This window comes from Oryx dammah, unplaced genomic scaffold (genome assembly GCF_014754425.2).
Source record: "Oryx dammah isolate SB20612 unplaced genomic scaffold, SCBI_Odam_1.1 HiC_scaffold_10, whole genome shotgun sequence".
NCBI lineage: Eukaryota > Metazoa > Chordata > Mammalia > Artiodactyla > Bovidae > Oryx > Oryx dammah.
The window spans coordinates 71,654,756-71,676,098 of NW_024070194.1; the positions used below are offsets into that span (position 1 = coordinate 71,654,756).

General features: G+C 53.4%; 1 protein-coding gene across 7 annotated transcripts in view; it reads right to left on the minus strand.

Annotated features, from left to right (window-relative positions):
• The window catches only part of PFKFB3 (6-phosphofructo-2-kinase/fructose-2,6-biphosphatase 3), a 101,851-nt gene that overhangs the window by 16,391 nt on the left and 64,117 nt on the right, over nucleotides 1–21,343 (minus strand). For 4 of the 7 annotated variants that reach the window (XM_040248254.1, XM_040248249.1, XM_040248250.1 and 1 more), the window contains exons 2-5: nucleotides 2,283–2,408; nucleotides 1,187–1,283; nucleotides 526–592; nucleotides 15–89 (exon numbers count right to left, since the gene is read on the minus strand). In XM_040248254.1, coding sequence (XP_040104188.1) covers nucleotides 15–89; nucleotides 526–592; nucleotides 1,187–1,283; nucleotides 2,283–2,408 — 365 coding nt within the window. Of the gene's footprint in view, nucleotides 1–14; nucleotides 90–525; nucleotides 593–1,186; nucleotides 1,284–2,282; nucleotides 2,409–9,347; nucleotides 9,744–21,343 lie in introns of those variants that run through there. The other 3 variants (XM_040248256.1, XM_040248251.1, XM_040248252.1) reach the window with 1 other exon arrangement.

A 21,343-nucleotide genomic window follows, 5' to 3' on the forward strand; every position in this document is an offset into this window, starting at 1 on the left:
GAAATCAGGCTCACCTTGAAGTCGTTTTCTTTGGCAAAATGGAGGATCATGTGTCTCCTCTCTCGAGTAGTATTGGTGGCATCGAAAACCTGGCCAGAGAAGAGAACCTGGTTGGCGCTGAGCAGTGTTTACTGCGCCAGCAGAGGTCCGGTCTGCCACTTTCTGGGGCTCCAGGACAAACTGCATCCTCCCAGGCCCCCCACGGCCTCCCTCCTGCGCTCAGGGACCAAAGGGGAGGAAGGGGTGGGAGCAGTCCTTAAAGCAATGCGCAGGGGAGGGCCACGGAGGGATACTGGCTTCAGGGGCCACACCCCCCAGGTCCGGCGGGCTGTGCCCCTCAGTCTGCCCCACCCACCAGCTTCCTCTTGGGTCCTGGGGCTACCCGCACCCCCTGCTTCCCTCACGGCTCAGGCCAGACGCCTGTCCCCTCCAGCAGCGTCCCCCCATGGCTCTGTCCACACGCCCCTCCCTCCAGGGCACCATCCCGTGGCAGGAAGGGAGACAAGACTTATTCCCCAGACTTACTGCGATCTGGCCCCCCTCCTTCGTCAGGTAACTTTTGACATCTCTCAAGGCAGCCAGGGCACACTGCCTGCAACACGGAAAGAGACGGGTGCATCGGAGTGGGTCCATCCGAGGGGACACCCGGGCACCACCACCCCACCCCCCACAATGAGCAGGGTGACCTGCGACTCTGCCGCTAAAGGGTACAGGGTGGCTGAGACTGCCAGGCCAGAGGCTCCCAGTCAGAGTCCCGCACGCACGGCTGTGGCCCTCGGGGAGTGCTCGAGTGTGGCTGGCATGCCGAAAACCACCCCCCGGAGCTTCAAAAGACGGCTGCCCAAGTCCTGCCCACGGACACCCACTGCACCCATCCAGGCGGGGCTGGCACTGCGGCCGTGTCCCACTCCCAAGTGACTCCTGGTCATCTGGGGCTGAAAAGGAAATCCTTTTCTAGCGCAAACACTCAGTTTTGCAGGGAACGATTTAGCTTGTGCCGAGTGAGATGCTGTCGCTGGTCCACCTCACACCAGCGGGCGCAGACCGCCTGGAAGCGGAGGACAGCGGCAAGGCTCAGAGGCCGAGAGGCTCGCGTGCTGCACACGGAGGGGCCAGCTGCCCCCCTCCCGCCCAGTCCAAGGCCACGCAACAGATGGAGCGCCCTGCACCCACAGCCGGGGCTCACTTGCGGACTTTCATGGCCTCCTCGTTGTCGGGGCGGAAGAAGTTGTATGAGCTGTACTGCTTCACGGCCTCCCGGCGGTACTCGCCCACGTTGAACACTGCGTGGAAAAGAACAGCCCCTTCACTGACCGTGCTGACGACCAGAAAGGATCTCCCCGGGCCAGGGTCCCTCTTTCCAAAGACAGAAACCAAGCCGGCGCATGACTTGAATAAGATCCCAAGGAAACCAGAAACCAGGCAGTGGGCATTATGTCCTGCACCGGCATCGCTTGATTTGGAAGGCAGCCAGGGTTCCCCAAGACTCAGCACTGCTCACGGTGCCCCTGATTCTCTGGGGTCACCTCCCACAGCCCAGCCTGGAAACTAGCCTTTCAGGGCCGGGGCTGGAGGCTGAACCTGAAAGCAGCTGGTGGCCATGTGTCTAGTGAAAACTGGGGCCGTGATTCCCGCCAACACGGTTGAGAGGGAGTGCGGACTCACATACATGGCTGGATCCACAGCAGCCACTTTGTATACCAGCAGCCCATGGCCAGGATGGGCACTGGGTCCTGACCGGGCAGTCTGTGTATGAAGCACTGTGCTGGGCACAGGCTTGGAGTAGGGGTGGGGGTTGGGGCAACAAATGTGAAAAATTAGTCCTCGTGCTAAAGACATTCTCCGTGTCAGTGGGAAGACCAGATAGAAAAATATAATCAATAGCACAGAAAGAGTACTTTAAGACAGCAGTGGAGGAATGTCCCAAACAAGGGCTGGGGGAGTTTGAAGGAAAAGATCCACATAGACTGGGGTGGTCAGAGAAGGCTTCCTGGAGGAGATGAGGGCTGAGCTGGGGAAGCCGCAGGGCAGGGAGAACCAGAGAGCAGCCAGTGAGCAGAGACTCCCATGCACACAGCAGGGCGTACAATACAGGGTGGTGGGTGACATATTGGAAAGGAAGCTGTGACCCCCCCACTGCAGACAGAGCCCCCTAGAGTGGTCCCACAAAGAGAGTTTCAGCAGCTGGAGAGGGAAAGGCCGTTCTTTTCTGGGGGGATGGGGGTCGTGGCAAGCAGAATGTACCCCCAGTGTGACAGCTCCGGCCTGGGCTGCAGTCTCACCTTTCGTGGGGACACCGATCCAGTTGAGGTAGCGGGTTAGCTTCTTGGAGATGTAGGTCTTCCCGCGGGCGGGGAGCCCCACCATGACAATCACTGTCGGGGAGTTGGTGAGCTTCGGCCCACAGGCTGGGGAGAAACAACAGAAGGGTCATGAATAAAGCAGCCAGCGCTACCCACAACGGGCGTTAAAGAATCCCACAGAAACGCAGCTTTCATCCCCACCTCGAAGCCCCTGCACTTTACAATCCTGCAGGACTGGGCCCCTGACGGCCAGAGCCCTCGGTCACACGGCTCCCTCTTGCTCTGAGGTCCTCATGGCAGGGACCCCAAATTCCCAGCCTGACACCTAAGGGCCCCAAACCCGGCCAGAAAATGATGACTAACCCCAGAGGGGAAAGTAGCTCTGGGGTGTAAGGAAGAGACTCCTGTGCACCAATAGGGTGAGGATATCAGTAGGAGAGGCTGTCTCAGATGCAACGTAACAGGTAAATAGAGGTGCCAGGTAAGAGCCCCGGGGCGTGGGGCTCCAACAGCCAAATTACAGATAAATTTCTGTACCTCCACGCACGAGGTCTGCATGGCTTTCCTAAAAAAGGTTCTTTTTGAAAGGCAGTTTTCACAGTAAGAGTTTATGAAACGGAAGTCGGTCAGGGACCAAGAAGCTGACCCCACAAATTCCACCGCCCCTGCCTGCTCCTCCTCGTCCACGTTCTGGCTGCCGCCAAGTCACAAGGGCCCCAGGCAGAGCTCCCAGAAACTCAGAGGGTCTTGCCTGTGCAGCGCCTCTCCTGGCTTCTCACCCATGTGCCTCGGAATCTCAACAAAGCTCTAGGGAGAGAGGTTTTCAGTAGGTTTGCAGAAAGCAGCCCAAAGAACCCCGCTCTGGACATTCCGGATGCAGTGTTTCCTGAGAGTCTCTGGCATCCCGTGAGACAAGCGCTCATGAGCCCGGGACCACCCATGTGGGGCAGAGACTGGCTGCCTGCCCGCTCCCCACCCAGCAGTGTGCGAGGCGCTCACTGACCACCACACAGCCCCACTCTCTGGGCTCCGGCCACAGTGCAGACCAAGCGACTCAGACTGCACCATGGAATCGAGGTTCTTTCCTTCTAAACAGGCGAGTGTCAGATGGGAGGGTGGGAGGCCACCAGGCTGCTGAAAGCACAGGCTTGAGGAGACCCCTCCTCTCAATCTGGACACCCCAACACAGCCCCATGATGCTGGGCCTGGTGGCCAGACTTAGGTCACGTGTCCAAGCACTGGCCGCGATGCCCAGGTTCTGCCTCTGGGACCTGCAGCCTGGGGACACGGGGCAGCAAGTGCCACACACAGACACTGCTTCTCCTTTCATGTTTCTAGACTGTCAGGGACAATCTCCATGAGAGCCAGGAAGAGGAGGAAAGGCCGTCAGGAGGCCATGGGACACTCAGGAGCCACAGACACCCTTGGCTGGGATTCCCCAGCGGCCAGGGGCTGGGAACAAACAGGCTCCTAGAAAACAGAGGCCTCTTGAACGGCGTGAGCACGGGACTGGGGCAAAGATGCACCAGGGGGCTTTCTGGAGTCCCCAAGGGGCAAGCGGAAAAAGCTGATGGTCTCCTCAGAGACCAGTCGGGGCAGAAGACACACCTACCATCAGCATGTGACAGCTGCAGGTGACTCACGAGAAAGTGAAAGTGTCCTTGCTTGCGCCCGGAAACACCCACTCTGCTGATCCTCCCTGCAACCCACTGGTTTTCCCCTGGTCTTATCTGATATGCCCACAGTGTCACTGCTCCCAGGAGCATCTCACACACGCTCACACACATACACACACTCTCGGCTGTGCACATGTATGCAATACTTCTGCTGGACTCATGCCAAGGAAGCAGAGGCAGATGCTGACTGGTTTATCAAATAGGCGATTACTTCTATATCCACTAATCGTATGTGCAAATCTCCTCTGGCAATAGATACTTTGGGAGGAAAAAACAAAACCCATCAAGACACGGCAGCATAAATACCTTAAGCCCCAAATTCAAAACCAAATAAACCATCCCGTGCTTGTCTGGGAAAGCAGAAGTCATTCCTTGGGTCCTTCGGCTTCTTGTATGAGATTCAAAGAGCTGCCAAAGGTGTCTGCAGCTGCCCATCCGCCCAGGTGCTCAGGGGTCCCCGAAAGGACAAAACTTTACCCTCCCTCCTGTTTGTTAAACTCACAGCACATCTCAAGTGCTTTCCTGGTCCCATCATCTCCTGCCTCTGTCTCAATTCCACTCTGACCCTCTTCTTCTCTGCTGACCTTTTTAACACTCCCACCTCTCACACCTTCCTCCCTGGAGTCCTGCCTTTTCATCTTCCTCTCCAACAGCTCAGGAATAGGGAAGATAAGTGTATAGCTTAACACTAGGTTTTCCCCAAAGTACTTGCATGTAAAAGGATATACTGAGGTTAGAGGTAAAGAAGCAACAGTCTGAAGTCCCTGGACAGAGGCTGCATTGGCAGATTCCGATTCCAGTCCTGCACCCTGACTGAGCAGCTGACCTCTCTGATTCACGTTCCCCACTGCCTCAAGCAGGCAGGACCGCTGTCTAGCTTACCATACTGATGCCGTACTGCAGGCTCAGAAAATAGAAAAACCAGTGGAAGACACTTTGCCATTGCTCCTGTAGGCTTCCCTGGTGGCTCAGCAGTAAAGAATCTGCCTGCAATTCAGGAGCAACAGGAGACACAGCTTCGATCCCTGGGTCAGGAAGATCCCCTGGAGAAGGGCATGGCAACCCATTCCGTTATTCTTGCCTGGAGAATGCCATGGACAGAGGAGCCTGGTGGGCTACAGTCCATGGGGTCGCAAAGAGTTAGACATGACTGAAGTGACTTAGCACGCACGTACTGCACCTCCTGTAAACTTCCTGCCACCCAGAGGCACTCCGAAATGTTAACCTCAAAAGATGCCACGTTACTCATGCTCTTCTCTTCTAAGAAAGTAGTTAGGCTTCAACACCAAGTTTCAGGGGAACTCATGGAAGACAGAAAGCCGAGCTGCAGATGTAGACCGGGCCAGTGCCCAGCGGGCCTCATGCAAGTTCCACGGCAGTGTCTACGGTAACCATGGCAACCTGCTCCCCCATCGCTGCCAGGCAAGGGCAAACGACACGCTACACAGTAAGCTCTGCTGTGACACCACCACCTGAAAAGGGCTCTCTGGGGAACAGGACACACACTCCGCCCTGGGAGAATGGAAGGCAGGCCCAGAAAGCCACAGCAGATACCTGACTGTGGTCCACTGGATACAAACTTTCTCCTGGGATCATTTCAGCCCAGAGAGTCCGCCTGGTCCCGTGTTAGGAATCGACAGGGAAGTGAGCTTGCCCCAGGGGGATGGTGAGGGGGTGGCGGTGAGGTGGGCTGAGGCTCTGCAGGGTGGGGAGACCCCAGCTCAGCAAAACCTCTTTCCTAAACTCTTCTGGACTGTGCAGTGGATGCTGCATTCATTCATTGCTTTGCACGCACATTTTAACTCAATGCCTAATTCTTGTCCAGAGAATGGCCCTCCCAACCCAACAGGCTCTCTGCCAGCAAGGGAGGGAGGGGTGTTTCAGGGAATCAGTTGACAACGCAGGAGCATGGTGGCTGAGAGGGCCTGGAGCCAGGAGAGTTCAAAGCCAGCACTGCCTTGAGTCCTGGACGAGTTACTCGACCTTTTGGAGTCTCGGTTTTCCCTGTCTGTGAAATGCACGGATGTTTCACAAAGGTTCCCAGAGGGTGAAGCAGAAGGTAACGTGTAGGATACTTGCTATGGCAGCCTCCATCAGCCATTAGGGCTTCCTTCCATTAAGGCCAGACACGAGGGAACCAGGACCCACAAGTGAAGGAGGTCCCCTGCATAAGCGGTGAGGGACAGACCTGGGGTTCACCTTGGTCCTTCCCACCTGAAACCCTTGAAGTGCTCCTTCCTCAAAAAGTGGTTCTCAACCAGCGGCTGAACCTAAAAAGCTTTTAAAACCAGGATGCACAGGCTGCACCTGTAGCAATTCTAACTTGGAGAGGGGGTACCAGCGTGCATTTTTTTCAAAGTCTCCCCCACATGATTTAAATGTGAAGCCAGGGAGGAGAATCACGACTGCAGATTACAGTGGCTGCCCATGTGATAAGGTCTGTAAGGTTTCCCCAATTTTCCCTCTTTGAGCGGGAAAACCATCAGTGGGGCTAAAGCCTCTGTGAGATGAAACCTTCTCTCAGCAGACAGTACATAACCTGCTTTACAGATGAGGAAACCGGGTTCTGAGCAGAGAAATGATACATGAGTTGGGACCTGCACACATAACTCCTTCCGTGATGAGAAACAAAGGATCGCTAGTTCTTGCCAGTCGAGAGTCTACTTCCTTGTCCATTCAGCTGATTCACCAAGTCAGTAAGTCTCCCTGAATTACAGTCTGCGCTTGAAGGAAGCGGCAGGATTTGTAAGAAGCATTTACCACCATGAAGCTGTAGCAACCGGGCCCCAAAATAATGGGCTTCAGAGGTGGAAGTGCCACCAAATGAATCAATCTGGGGCTTCCTGTGGCTGTTTTACCATTCTTTATACATCCACAGTTGTGTTTTCTGTGTCCTCTGTTAGTTAACACATCTCAGACGGGTCTGCTGTGACCCCCAACTAGGACAGCACTTAGAAAGATGGCAACAGGTTCAGAAGGGAGAAAAATCCACCCAGTTCCCAATGCCATTAAAGAATGGGGGAGGGGCGGGGAATGGGAAAGATGCCAGGAAGAGATACCCTCTCTCCATGATGGGAGGAGACAAATGTGACCATATAAACCCAGAAAGACACTGCTACTTAAAATAACGGCATGCAAGCAATAAATACCCAGGGTGCAGATAATCTTCTAAGAAAAAACTGTAACCCCACAGCCACACACAGGGATTGCAGGAGTGGGTGGGGACAAGGGACTTAATCCATCAGCTTCAGCAAACCGCCTCCCCCCCCCGGCCCCCCACCCATCAAGCTGCAAATTGTTCCGACAGGGATTTTCAGGCAAATATCTCATCTGCGTGCGAGACGTGCAGGCTGATAGGGACTAATGGATGGATCTCTGAAGCCCCGAGGAAAAGCGTGGCGCACACTTGCGTCTGTCAGAATCACTCAACAAGCGGATGCCAGCCCAGCTCAGAGTCCCCCTCCCACCCCGCCCTGCTGTGGCCAGACCTCCCAGCCCTCACCCCACCGTGAACCCCAGAGGATGGCTAAATGTGAGTGTGCATTTCTGTGTGCACACATACACCTACAGGTGTTGAGAGAACCAGTGTATATCTGTGTGCCTCAGTGTATCCAGTGTTCTTTTATCAATATCTTTTATTCAAAAGTCAAAAAGGGGTGGGGCTCCTTCTGTATCTCCCTCCTGATTTCAGGTGGGGCATTTCTCACCACCAACCGGTTTTACAGAAATATAACCAGACCGTGGTCAGCCTGTTCAGTGGGCTACTTAAGAGCATACCTGAAAGGGCTGGGGAGCAAGACACCTGTAAGGTTCCCCAGTGCCCAGCTACCTTGCAAAGAAGCCTAGTTGTCCTTCTGTGGCCTGCTGGACCTGAGGGATCAAGCTGGTGGAAGAGCACTCTACTCCACCCCACCCCTGCCAGCATGGGGAGCACCTTGTCAGGCTCCCATCACCAGGATGTCCTAAGAGCACCCCAGGGCCAACTCTCCCCACCTCCTGGGGCAAGTCTGAGGAAAGGGAGGTAACTCACACCTGGGCAAACCCTAGGGAGAGGAGCTGTCACTGCGGCCTTGGTGACCAGCCCCTGAAAAATGTGATGGCAGAGAAAGCGCACAGGCCACCTAGCTCGGGGGATGCCTTGAAGCCACTTGGGAGGGTTTGCACCTGAGAGCCAGTGTTTACCTCTCAGGCATCCTGACCTGACCTGACCTGGAGCAAAATGCTCACCACTGTCTCAGCCTGTCCACCTGACAGGCCCCTTGGTGATTTTGCTGGAGGAGCGGGTGTCGCCTTCAAACCTCTGGAACCACCCTTTTAAGAGGTGGCTCTCTCCGTGGCTGGGGACAGAGCCCAAGGTAAACCTTCCCAAAGCATTTACGGGCCAAGACCCGACAGGGCGGAGAGGCGAACTGTCAGCAAACTCCAAGTCCAGAGAGAGAATGTGCCTATGTGTGCCCGCGTGCGCGCCGGCTCGCACACGTGGGAAACGCTGCCGACTGTGTAGTCCCCACCCGCAGACCCTCCCCAAAACGTGCACAAAGGCTGAGTTCCAGATAACTCTCTACGCCCCCGGCACAGGGGGTAGAGGGGGGTACGGGGAGAGGAAGAGAGGAGGGAGGCAGACAGCCGTAAAGACCGCGAAGGGAGAGGGGGGGAAAAAGAGAACTAAAGATAGGAGATTAGAAATACATAGAAAGAAGGACAAAAAGATAGACGATGGAAATACATAAAGAAAGAGAAACATAGAGACGAAGGATGGAGTGAGGGGGGTGGAAGCAGAGAGAGGTTGAGAGAGGAGAGAGAAACACGCGGTGGGGAAGAGGAGGCGGAAAGCGGAGAAAAGGAGGCGGGAGGGAAGGAGGGGAAGAGAGAAGAGAGGAGGTAGCGATCGACACAGAACGGCGGCTGGGACCCGAGGAGGCGCGGCGGGCACCCGGGAGAGGGGCCGGGGGCGCAGGAGACGCCGGCGTCCCTTCCCACGCGTCCCCGAAACGGAGGTTCCCGGCGGCGCCCGGCGCTTCCCGCTCAGCGCGCGCGCCGTTTCCGGGTCCCTCTGCGCTCCCCGCGGGAGCCGAGTCGAGCGTAGCCCCGCGAAGCCCTCGAGCCGGGCCACAGCGCCCCCGACGCCGGCCAGGGGAGGCGCAGCGCCGGCGCCGTGCCCGCCCCGCGCCGGAGCTGGTGGGGAGGAGCAGGGGGCGCCCGGGCCGGGACGCGGGGACGGCGCGGAGGGCGGCGCCCGGCCGGCCGAGCGCGCCGGAGGAGGGGAGCCGGCACAAAAGCGCCGGGCCGGCGCCCTCCACACAATGGCCTCTTTCCGCTCACGGCGCGCCCTCCCCGGCCGCCCGGCCCCGCGCGCGTCTGCACTCACTTCTGGGCAGCGAGGGGCGGTGGTCGACCGGGATCCAGATCTTCTGCACCCGGCTCTGAGTCAGCTCCAAGGGCATCTTCCCACCCGAGGCTCGGCGGCCCTCCGCCCCTTCTGAAGAATTCAGACTTGGGGAGGAGAGCGGCCTGGCGACCCCCGAAACAAAGGGGGGCGAGGGTGCGTGCGCGAAAGCGCGGCTTTTTGGAAACGTGCTTTGTGCTAAATCACGAGCGCTCGCCTGGGGCGCGAGGCTCCCCAAGCGCTGCGAGAGGGACGCGGGGCTGGGGCGGCACCCACGGCTCCCGCGGGGCTGGGATGCTCCGAGCGCAGTGACAGCCGCGGTCCTCTTGCGCCGGCTAGAGCCCGTGCGGTCCTCGCCCGCTGGCCTCCTCTCCGGCTCTGCTGGACGCCCAGCGCGCCGCCCCGGCTTTTAAGACAGCCACGCACACGTCAACCCTGGGGCGGGGACGCATTCCTCGGGTTCCAGCCCCCTTTCACGTGGAAGGAGGGTGGCTCAGCCTGCTGGCGCCCCCTGCAGACCGGCGACGCCGACTCAGATAACGCCCTAAAGGAGCCCTGGCTGAAGGTGCCACTTCGTGAGCCTCCTCCTGTCATCCCCTAAAAACGCCCCGCACAGCTTCCCAGAATAACCACTGCAGCTGTGCTGGGAGGAGAGAAACAGCACCGTCCAGTGTGGCCCGTGGAGCCGGGCAAGCGAATCACCAGGAATGCCTACTGCATCCTAAAGACTCGGCCTCTTTGGGAATGGGACCCAGATACCGTGCATTCTTTTTTAAATACAAATTTATTTAATTGGAGGCTAATTACTTTATGCATTCCGGGCCAGGCACGGTCACGGTGAAGACAGGGGTTTAGGGTTAAAGGTTGGGAGAAAGTTAAGAGGGGACGGGGGTGTGTGTCTCTGCTACCCTAGAGGGAGGCCAGAAGGAGGTCTCTGAGAGCGCCTCTTGGGTCACTCCTTGCCGTAACTGCTCCCTAATAATATCCGTGAGTCTCAGCCGCCACGGCTCTGGCGCCACCCCAGGGGAGGGGGCTTCCTTGGCCCTTGGTCCTCACTCTGCGCAATTTCCTTAATTCCTTAGAAACCCTGAGCTGTGCTGAACACTGCTCCCCAAAAGGTCCCCGGAATGCTGGGCACAAGGGGCGGGGGGGGGGGGAGACTTGGAGGCTGGACCAAAATGGAACGTGGCATCTCGGTTTTCACGGTCACCGTTTACAATATTTTCGATATACTTTTATTTCTTCTAGTAGAAGAGTAAATAAACCTCGATCCTATTCTGATCTGAAATTGATGACCTGACTGAAAGTCCAGAATAACTATTGGGAGGTGGCACCTTGATTGTGCAAACCCCTAAAATTCGCCAGTTTTTGCTGTGTGTGTCCCTCCGTATCCCGGGTTCCCGAGGCTGTGCATCAGCTGGGGACATGCGGCGGTCGTGAGGTCAGGTCCGTGGCCGCCCTGTGAAGATCTGGGGTGCGGGGAGCGGAGGGATGCCTCCCTCGCAGGCATTCACTGGGATGTGACTTTGGCACGCGACGCCTCAGTGAGCAGCGCTGCGCTGCACAGGCGCATCCCTCCGCTGGGGCTGCGCGGTGATTGGAAGGAGGCGGCGCTCGCCGAAACCCACACTGCCGCGGAACAGTCTGCGCAGAGGCTGCCACACGTCGCTCACGTACCGCATGGCTCGGCTGGGAAGGCGCCCGCTCCCTGGCGGCCGGCAAGCAGCTCCTGCCTGCCCGCCCCGCCCCGCCGCGCCTCCCCCTTCCTCGCACCCCAGCTCGCCCAGAGGCAGGAGCTCCGAACCATCCCCCAGCCTGACGCCCACCCCCACCCTGGGCACTCCCTCAGTCCAGGCAGCCCCCTCCCCCAGCCCGCCTGGGGTCGCAGAGCGTCCAGCGCTACCCACCGGGTGGGGACGTATCCTCAACACCCCTCCCTTCGCGCACCAACCCCCACCGCAGGCTCCTCACCGAGCCCAAGCATCCTCACTTTCCTCCACCCTAGCCCGCCCAGGGGTCCGGATCTCCCATTGTCATCCACCGGGGGGTACCCTCGACCCCTTCGCCCCTGCACCTCGATCCCCACTAGGGGCACCCCACTCGCCTGGACGTCCCCCACTCTGCCCGCTCCCCAGCCCGGGGAGGAGAGTCGCCCACCGAAAGAGCGCCCTTGACAGCCTCCCCCCGCCCCGCCCCCTCCTCCCTCTCCCGAGCCCCTGCCCTCCTCCCTTCCTCCGCTTTGCTGACTGCCTGGTTTCGGAGCTTGGGCAGCTGTTCAGAAACCCGAGTGCGTTGCATTCGGACTTGTTTTTCTGCACTGGGAGCAAATGCCAGAGATGACACCCTAGATCGCCCCAGGGAGAGTCCCACTCCACTCCAGAAATAAAAGCGGGCTGACCCAAAGAGGAAAACAGCGGGGAGGGCGCACCGGCACCCTGCCCCCAGCTGCTTGGGTCCGGGCGCCCCGGCTGCACCCCTGCATGTTTGCACACTCGTCTCTCCCTGAGGATCCAGGGTACCTGTGTGCCAGCTATTGCCCACTGATTTTTTTTGCACAGGCTGAAGGACAGGGCAAGGCTGGGGTGGCATTCTTCCACCCTCCCAGCTTGCAGGCGATTGTGTGTTTCGGAGCAGGCCACAGAAGTGAACCGACAGTGTATCTCTAATTTCCCCATCTGGATCATGTGTCTGACCAGGGCCCAGCTCGGTGGGCACAAGGCAGTAACAGTCCTCGGAGCTTCTAGCTGAGCACTCACACCCCACACCCAGGCCTGGTGCCTTTGCTGCCTGGGTGTCCATAGTGCCTTAGAGCAGAGATGGAGTTCTAGCTGATCATCACCTCCCTCACCTGATGGAGGCCAGCAAACGGAAGTTTTGCGTAATCCTTCTCCCACTTCTTATATATAAGTGCAAAGAAACCGGGAGAGAGTGGGGGACGAAGTCGAATTCACACTTTAAAAATAAGGTTGGTGGGAGGGAGGGTGTGGGTCATGAGACAGCCGGAACTGGAACAGTCCTCGCAGTCCCCTAGTGTGGTATATCAGGGTAGTGTTCTTCTGGAAGATAACGTCGCTTCTCTGCAAGTCCATTTACAAACAAGCCAAGCGCATCTGAACTCCAGAATGGACTGGTCCAGAGGCAACTGGTTTAGACATCCACCTGTTTCCCTAGTTCTGTTAACAACCTCATCTATATCCAACCATCCATGGCTTTGACCCACCCCCAAATCTGGCGATCAGGGGTGCCGTCCTTCAGAAAAGGCAGCAGAGAATGTAAAAACCCCTCTAATCCAATGATATTTTTACAAACAGGACAGCTTTGAGGATTAGGGTAGGGGGGTGTAGAATTTTATGACCCATGGTCTACAAGGACTCTTCCAGATTATCCAATCATCCTTTTAAATGAGTAAAGGGAAGTTTAGAGATTACAGGAGTCAGAACTGGGCTAAAGGTCAAGGACCACAGCCAGTTGGGAACTTTCTTCCCTTACTTGACACAGACATCTCTCAAGAGACTTGTGATGGCCACAGCCTGACTCTGGGGTGCTGAGCGGAGCAATGATGAGAGGAGTAGAGTGCACTGTAGCTCAGATCATCTCACCCAGAACGCAGCCGAGAAAGCGCTGCATGTGCGGCATGGCCTGCTGCCGTGCTTCTTTATAGAGAATTCCTTCGCTGGGTCCAGACTCAGCAGGAGTGGTGGGGCTGGGTTTTCTCCATGACCTCTTGCTTCTCGGTTCCCTCTGCTAGCCAAGGTCATCTAACCACCTCCCTGCACCGCCCACCCCCCCCCCCCACTACCACCACCCCAGACACTCCTGAAACTACAGCAAAAAAGCAACCCCATTTGCACAATGGTGAGCCACTGAACCAGATTTAAACACTGAAATGGTGCTAGAACCCACCTTCTCCCCAGCGAGAGGAGACAGAACAAGCCCTGGCAGGTGGTGAGCAATCAGATATTGCTAATTAGACACAAAGTGTAGTCATTTGCTCCTGTGAACAATCCAGTGTCTGAGAGAGTGAAGAGAGACACCAAATAAAAGACTGAAATCAGCCCTTACCTCACCAACCATCCAAAGAAAGGGGCGAGGACTTAAAATATATATACATACATATATACATAAAATGTCACTCATATATGAATAGGAACACAGATACAGAGACCCACACGATGCAACACCAACGAGTTGAAAACCCAGTTCAAAACCTGCACATGGAGGTTTATAGCAGCTTCATTCACCGTCGCCCAAAGGCGCAAGCAGCCAAGATGTCCATCAGCAGGTGAAAGGGTAAATAAACCGTGATGCCTCTAGACAATGGGATATTATTTACTGCCAAAAAGAAAGGAGCTGTCAAGTCATGACAAAGACAGGGAGGAACAGTAAGTACATATTCCTAAGCGAAAGAAGTCAATCTGAAAAGGCTACAGACTGATTCCAACTCTATGAAATTCTGGGAAAGGTACAATTACAGTAAAAAGATGAATGGTTGCCAGGGGTTAGGGAAGAAAGAGTGATAAACGGGTAAAGTACAAGGGATTTTTAGGGCATTTACACAGCTCTGTATATTACAGTGATGGATATGTGTCTTTATATATCTGTCCAAACTCATTTAATATACAACACCAAGAGTGAACCCACGGTAAATGGTGGACTTTGGGTAACGAGACACAGGAGATGAGGGTTCGATCCCTGGGTTGGGAAGATCCCCTGGAGGAGGACATGGCAACCCACTCCAGTGTTCCTGCCTGGAAAATCCCATGAACAGAGAAGCCTGGCAGGCCACAGTCCATGGGGTCGAAAAGAGTCGGACACGACTGAGCACACAACGGCAGCAGTAGACATGTCTGTGTGGGTTCAGCCTCAGTAACCACGTGCTATCTGGTGAATGATGCTGATAACAGCGGGCACGGCATGGGTGGGGGTGGGGGGCACCTGGGAAAAGTCTGTACCTTCCTCTCAATTTTGCCATGAATCTAAAACTGCTCTGAAAATAAAGTCCAGTTTTTAAAAATCATTTATTTTTCTACAAATGTCATACAGATGTTTCTCCAAATGAGGGGACTTACTCATCTCATTATGAGGTACCAGGACACTTAAATGTGGCCACAGCCTGGCTCTTGGTGAAGAGTCACAACTGAAGTCCTACTGAACCAGCAAGTTTCCTTTCCTTCTGCCCAGCCCTTGTTCCTCCACTTTCTGCAGGCCTTTCCTCTTCTGAAGGCACACCCGTGACCTAGGGACCACACTCTTAAAACTGCCCTGGGTGTTTCAAGCAGGCATTGCATCAGGCTCCTGCTCTGAGAGTATCTGACACTCCCTGCTAACCTCTTCACCCAATATCGAGACAGATGTTATGTGTGTGTATGGAATCTGGAGAGATGGTACTGATGAACCTGTTTGCAGGGTAGCAATGGAGATGCAGACATAGAGAACAGACTTGTAGGGGGAGGAGGGGGAAAAACTAAGAGAGTAGCATGGAAACAGATACATTACCATACGTAAAATAGATAGCCAGTGACTCAGAGAGCTCAACCTAGGGCCCTGCAACCACCTAGAGGGGTGGGATGGGGTGGGGGATGGGAGGGAGGTTCAAGAGGGAGGGGGACATTTGTATACCTGTGGCTGATTCATGTTGATGTGTGGCAGAAACCAGCACAATATTGTAAAGCAATTATCCTCCAATTAAAAAAAGTTTTTAAAGCATTCCTTTGTGTGTGCTTTTAAAAATCAGATATTCTGTGGTCTGTTTCACAGTCTGGTGCCAACGATCAGTTTCCCGGTTTTGATATTTTTCTGCCTTCATAGAAGATGTCCCCATAAGACAAAGCTGGGTGAAGGGTTCATGGGACTCTATGCGCTATTTTGTAACTTTTCATATTTCAAAAGAAAAAAAGTTGTTTAAAAACACCCCAGATTTTAAATTGGTGATCACTCAGTTTGCTCAAATTCAGGAGAAAAAAACGGACAAAAGCATAGACGGTGTGTGCTCAGTTGCTTCAGTCGAGTCTGACTCTTTGCGGCCCCCTGGACTGTAGTCTGCCATGCTCCTCTGTTCATGGGATTCTAGACAGTATAGACATGAAGGGAGCAGGGAACTGGCAGAAAGGGAGCCAGGAACCTGGGGATTTGCATGTGTTCCTAACACCTTTGCTTCCGAATCCCACACCTGTGGGAAAGAGGAATCAAGCTCAAACTGTTTTACTTTGGTGGAGGGGGGGCGATGATTCTGTTTACGGGCTTTGTGTAGATCTTCAGGAGAGTATCAGTGGGTTTGTGGTCTTTGCAGGCACGACATGAAATAAAGAGGAGACCCATGTAGAGGTCGGCTGAGGGCTCCCGACGACCGTGCCAAATCTGTTTTTCCTGGAGGGGAAAGCAGACACAGGGACCAGCAAGCAGCTCACTGTCCATCTTCTGGTACATTTAACAGATGCTCACGAGCAGGAGCTGCGAGTCATGCACAGAACAGGCTGCACTGGAATCACAACCATCTCGGGTCCAGTCAGGAAGCAGCAGCAGGTGATCAACCAGCTCATCACCGTGCTGCGTGCTCTGTCTCACGCCGAGTATGACCAAGAACAATCTCCCATGCCCAAGAGCTTGTAACTGAAGACCAGAGTGGGACATGGCCACGAAACAGAATACAAGTAGTGAACTGAGAGACAGGTGCTGGGTAAGGTAAGATCATGCTGAATGCAGGCTCAGGGTAACAAGTTCACATTGGGAGAATACGGAGAGTTTGCATAGACTTGGGGCAGATGGGCTGGGAATTTCGTATCCATATCATTGTCCTACAGCGTTTCTCTGCTAAGTCCAAAGTCACACATTGAAGAAAGTCAGTATCTCTGTTTCTTCCCACATCAAACAAGCATTTACTGACAGCAGCTGTCCTGGGGGCACCAAAGTCAAATGGGGCATGGTCCTTGTCAGAAATACGGATTCATTTTTGAATTTCATAGTGTCCCCAACACACACACACACACACACGGATGGACACACAGAAACACACGGACACACACACTCTCCTACCTTTTCCCCTTAGAGTTAATGAAACCGAGGCTCACCAATATGACTTCCTTGTGATCACATAGCTATTAATAATGAGCCAGGGAATAAAAAAATATCTGGCTAGGCTGGTATTCTTTCAAGTGTCACCCAATTAAATTACTTTCCAACTAGAACATTCAGTTTCCTTCTCAATAACAATGCCGACAACAAAACTTTGGATCCAAATGGTTTCTATGACAATATCTACATTACCTACTATTTGGATATAACGAGGAAATAAGAAGCGTCTTAAGAAACTATTACAAAGATTAATAACTAAGTCTACACTGAAAAGTGCTCCTTAGGATATGAAGAGAGAGTCATCCCCCCACCCCAACAAAGAGTCCCAGCACTCACAGCTAACAATGTCCCCTTCTTAAAAGGCTAACAGTTGCCACCACAGCAGAGACAATTTAAAAAGAAATAACTATTTCATGAAATCAAAGTGAGTCAGCATTAAAAAATTCTTTTAAAGAGGTGGAGGAGGGAGGCATTGAGCTCTTTGTGTACTTCTCAAAGGTTTTAAGATGTCCTAATAAAAGCAAAGAGGAAAAGAAATATCCTACTTCTCGAAAACTATTCAAACTCTTTGATGAGCTCCAAATTTCTATGGTTGATAAGGTATCTTTGTGGCCAGGCTGTCAAGAGCATGACATCACTGTGGCTCCAGGGCAGTGCGGGCCCACAGGAGCAACAACTGTGGCTGAAGGTTTTCCAGTTGTGAGAAGAACCAGGAGGAGCTAAGGGCAGCGCTGGGTCCCAGTTAACCTCATGTAGTGCAGACACCGTCGCTTCAGCGCACTGTGCTGTAACAAGCTGGCAGACGGTCCATGTTCCGTGTCGTATCCTGCATCTTCAGTCGTCCTCCCAGGTTTGTGGAGTAAGAAGCATCCAAGTGGAGGCACAAAGAGGAAGGCGCTGGGCTGGGATCCAGATTCGGGGAGAAGGCAAGTGGATGCAAAAGACAGCCAGGTGGGTAGAGAGTAGGGTGCAGGGGGCAGCCAGGGGGCACCTTGTGGACCATCAGGACAACTAGCTCCTGTTTTAAATAGAGAAAGATCCCAGTGGGCACCGAGAAGGAGCAGCAAGAAGACGGGAGGGACCTTCTTTGTAATCCTGGCTGATTCCACTCGGAGGGGCTAGAATGGAGCCGGGCTGGTGGCAGGTACTCACAGTTCAGTTCAGTTCAGTCGCTCAGTCGTGTCCGACTCTTTGCGACCCCATGAATCACAGCACGCCAGGACTCCCTGTCCATCACCAACTCCTGGAGTTCACTCAGACTCACGTCCATCGAGTCAGTGATGCCATCCAGCCATCTCATCCTCTGTCGTCCCATTCTCCTCCTGCCCCCCAATCCCTGCCAGCATCAAAGTCTTTTCCAATGAGTCAACTCTTCACACAAGGTGGCCAAAGTACTGGAGCTTCAGCTTTAGCATCATTCCTTCCAAAGAAATCCCAGGGCTGATCTCCTTCAGAATGAACTGGTTGGATCTCCTTGCAGTCCAAAGGACTCTCAAGAGTCTTCTCCAACACCACAGTTCAAAAGCATCAATTCTTTGGTGCTCAGCCTTCTTCACAGTCCAACTCTCAGACCCATACGTGACTACTGGAAAAACCATAGCCTTGACTAGACGGACCTTTGTTGGCAAAGTAATGTCTCTGCTTTTGAATATGCTATCTAGGTTGGTCATAACTTTTCTTCCAAGGAGTAAGTGTCTTTTAATTTCATGGCTGCAGTCACCATCTGCAGTGATTTTGGAGCCTAAAAAAATAAAGTCTGACACTGTTTCCACTGTTTCCCCATGTATTTGCCATGAAGTGATGGGACCGGATGCCATGATCTTCGTTTTCTGAATGTTGAGCTTTAAGCCAACTTTTTCACTCTCCTCTCACTTTCATCAAGAGGCTTTTTAGTTCCTCTTCACTTTCTGCCATAAGGGGGGTGTCATCTGCATATCTGAGGTGATTGATATTTCTCCCAGCAATCTTGATTCCAGCTTGTGTTTCTTCTAGTCCAGCGTTTCTCATGATATACTCTGCATAGAAGTTAAATAAGCAGGGTGACAATATACAGCCTTGACGTACTCCTTTTCCTATTTGGAACCAGTCTGTTGTTCCATGTCCAGTCCTAACTGTTGCTTCCTGACCTGTATACAGATTTCTCAAGAGGCAGGTCAGGTGGTCTGGTATTCCCATCTCTTTCAGAATTTTCCACAGTTTATTGTGATCCACACAGTCAACGGCTTTGGCGTAGTCAATAAAGCAGAAATACATGTTTTTCTGGAACCCTCTTGCTTTCTCCATGATCCAGCGGATGTTGGTAATTTGATCTCTGGTTCCTCTGCCTTTTCTAAAAGCAGCTTGAACATCAGGAAGTTCACGGTTCACATATTGCTGAAGCCTGGCTTGGAGAATTTTGAGCATTACTTTACTAGCGTGTGAGATGAGTGCAATTGTATGGTAGTTTGAGCATTCTTTGGCATTGCCTTTCTTTGGGATTGGAATGAAAACTGACCTTTTCCAGTCCTGTGGCCACTGCTGAGTTTTCCAAATTTTGCAGGTACTCACAGCACTGGCTATCTGCATGCACACTTGGTTAAAGGCTGGCCTCTGGTTACAGTGTTAAGGACAGGTTATAATAGGCAGGCAACAGTCTTAGGACCCTGAGATAAGGTTCAGAGTCTCTGCTCAGGGTTTGTAAGGAAGATAGGGTGAGGGGGAGCTCAAGAGACAGGGCCCCCTGCGTGGAGATGATGGTTTCAGATGACTTGGTTCTCAATTTCTCCTCCACTCCTTCCCCAAACAGCATTTATCCTAAGAGAACGGCAGGCCAGAAAACTTTTTTTCTGGAAAATTCATCTCAAAGGCATGAAAACAAGAGGTGGCAGGGTGCAGCAGGGAAAGAACAGGGTGCTGGAACCCTAAGTGGATGTAGGGACCTGTAACCATACCATAGGATGCAGGTTAAAGGGCCCTTGAATCCTGAAAGCAGTGAGGATGAATTGATGAGTAATCCTGGAGAATTCCATGGACTGTATAGTCCACAGGGTCACAGAGGGACATGACTGGGCGACTTTCACTTTTGACTGCTGGGAGCCTCATCTAACAGGCTGCCTCGGCTCTGTGAGCAGCCGTGACAGGGACCCTTCAGGCACAGAGCGCTTCCACCTCCCCTTACCTTCACAGACAACCCACTGGTGAGTAGACCAGAACGTTCTATCCTGCCCAGCAGCTGTAGTCCTCCTGGAAAGGACCAAGTGAGCAATCTAGTTTAAAGACCATTCTCTCACCAGTTTGGTTTCTGACTTGGTCTCCCCAAGCTCCACCACCACTGGCTGCACTAACATCCAACTTCTAAAGAGGAAAATCTGGGGACTAGACACTGGGCCACAGGGAGCCCCCCCCACCCACGCACACACACAGCGCTGGCCACCCATTTCTCTCTGACACCAGCCTTGTTTCTTTTCATGATAATCATGGAAGCGTGCCCTGGAACACTTTGTGACTCTATTTCTTGCCAGAAGAGTTTCTCAATGACAATATTTTATTAGACATAAACACAAAACAAGGAGAGGTCGAAGAAGCAATCCAGAAATGTAGTAAGAGCCAGATAAACTGAGGCGGCAGCTCTGAGTCAACTCGCCATGGAGCGGGGGAAACAACAGCAGCTACTGATCCCTAAGCGCCGCCCCCCACTCCAATCCGGATGTCTCCTGAGGGTCTCCTAGGACCTGCATGACACCCTCTTCCAAATCACAGATGGAAAAGAAACAGGCAAAAACCCACTTGTGCCATAAGAAAAGGGCTGGGTGACTTTCGGTAGATGAAAGATTTCCAGAACACATCACTGGATAAGCTGAGGATAAGTTAGACAACTCGGGGATTTTTTTTTTTTTTTCCCTCCTAGTTCAGGCTGTTTCCTCATCAGCAAGAAAGCTGTCACTTGGCCATTAGTCATGGTGGATGAAGAGGCCAGACAGATGCCAGGGACAGTGTGCAAACACCAGGACAGTGATTACATCAGCTGAAGACTCAACCAATGGACTTCCCTGGTGGTCCGGGGGTTAAGAATCTGCTTGCGAATGCAGAGGACAGGGGTTCAATCCCTGGTCCGGGAGGATTCCACATGCCAAGGGGCAACCACAAGTACTAAAGCCTACACTCAAGAGCCCGTGCTCCACAAGGGTAGCCCCCACTCGCTGAAACTAGAGAAAGCCTGCACACAGCAACCAAGACCCAGTGCAGCCAAAAGGAAATAGACCGTTTTAAAAAAAAAAAAGACTCAATCAGTCTGGCAGCCCTTCACTGCCCAAAGGCAAGCTGACAACAACACAGCTGCTGGTCAAATACTTGTTACTGGCTTGCGGAGGGCCAGAGCCACCCAGATACAGAAGGCTGGACCTGAAATCTGCACCCAGACTCTTAGCACTGCTCTCTGGGGATAGGGTACACACCATGCCTGCCTCTCCTCTGCCTTCCACTCCCCCAGTGCCAGTCACCCCTTTATGGAAAAAGGCAGTGGGTATAGCAGTGTTTTTCACAAGAGCCAAAAGTCCAAGTATCCATCAAGAGATGAATGGAAACACAAAACGTAGTCCATCCATACAATAAGATATTACTCAGCCTTGAAAAGGAAGGAGGTACTGATACACACTGCAACATGGGTAAACCTCGAGGACATTACATATGTGCTATTGTTGTTTAGTGGCTACGTCATGTCCAACTCTTTGCAACCCCATCGCCTGTAGCCCACCAGGCTCCTCTGCCCATGGGGTTTTCCAGGTAAGAATACTGGAGTGGTTGGCCATTTCCTTCCTCAACACGTGTGTCTAGGGGAACTCATTTGAGTTTTTGTGTTCCCCCAAAACTCACCTTGCTTATTTAACTTATATGCAGAGTACATCATGAGAAACGCTGGGCTAGAAGAA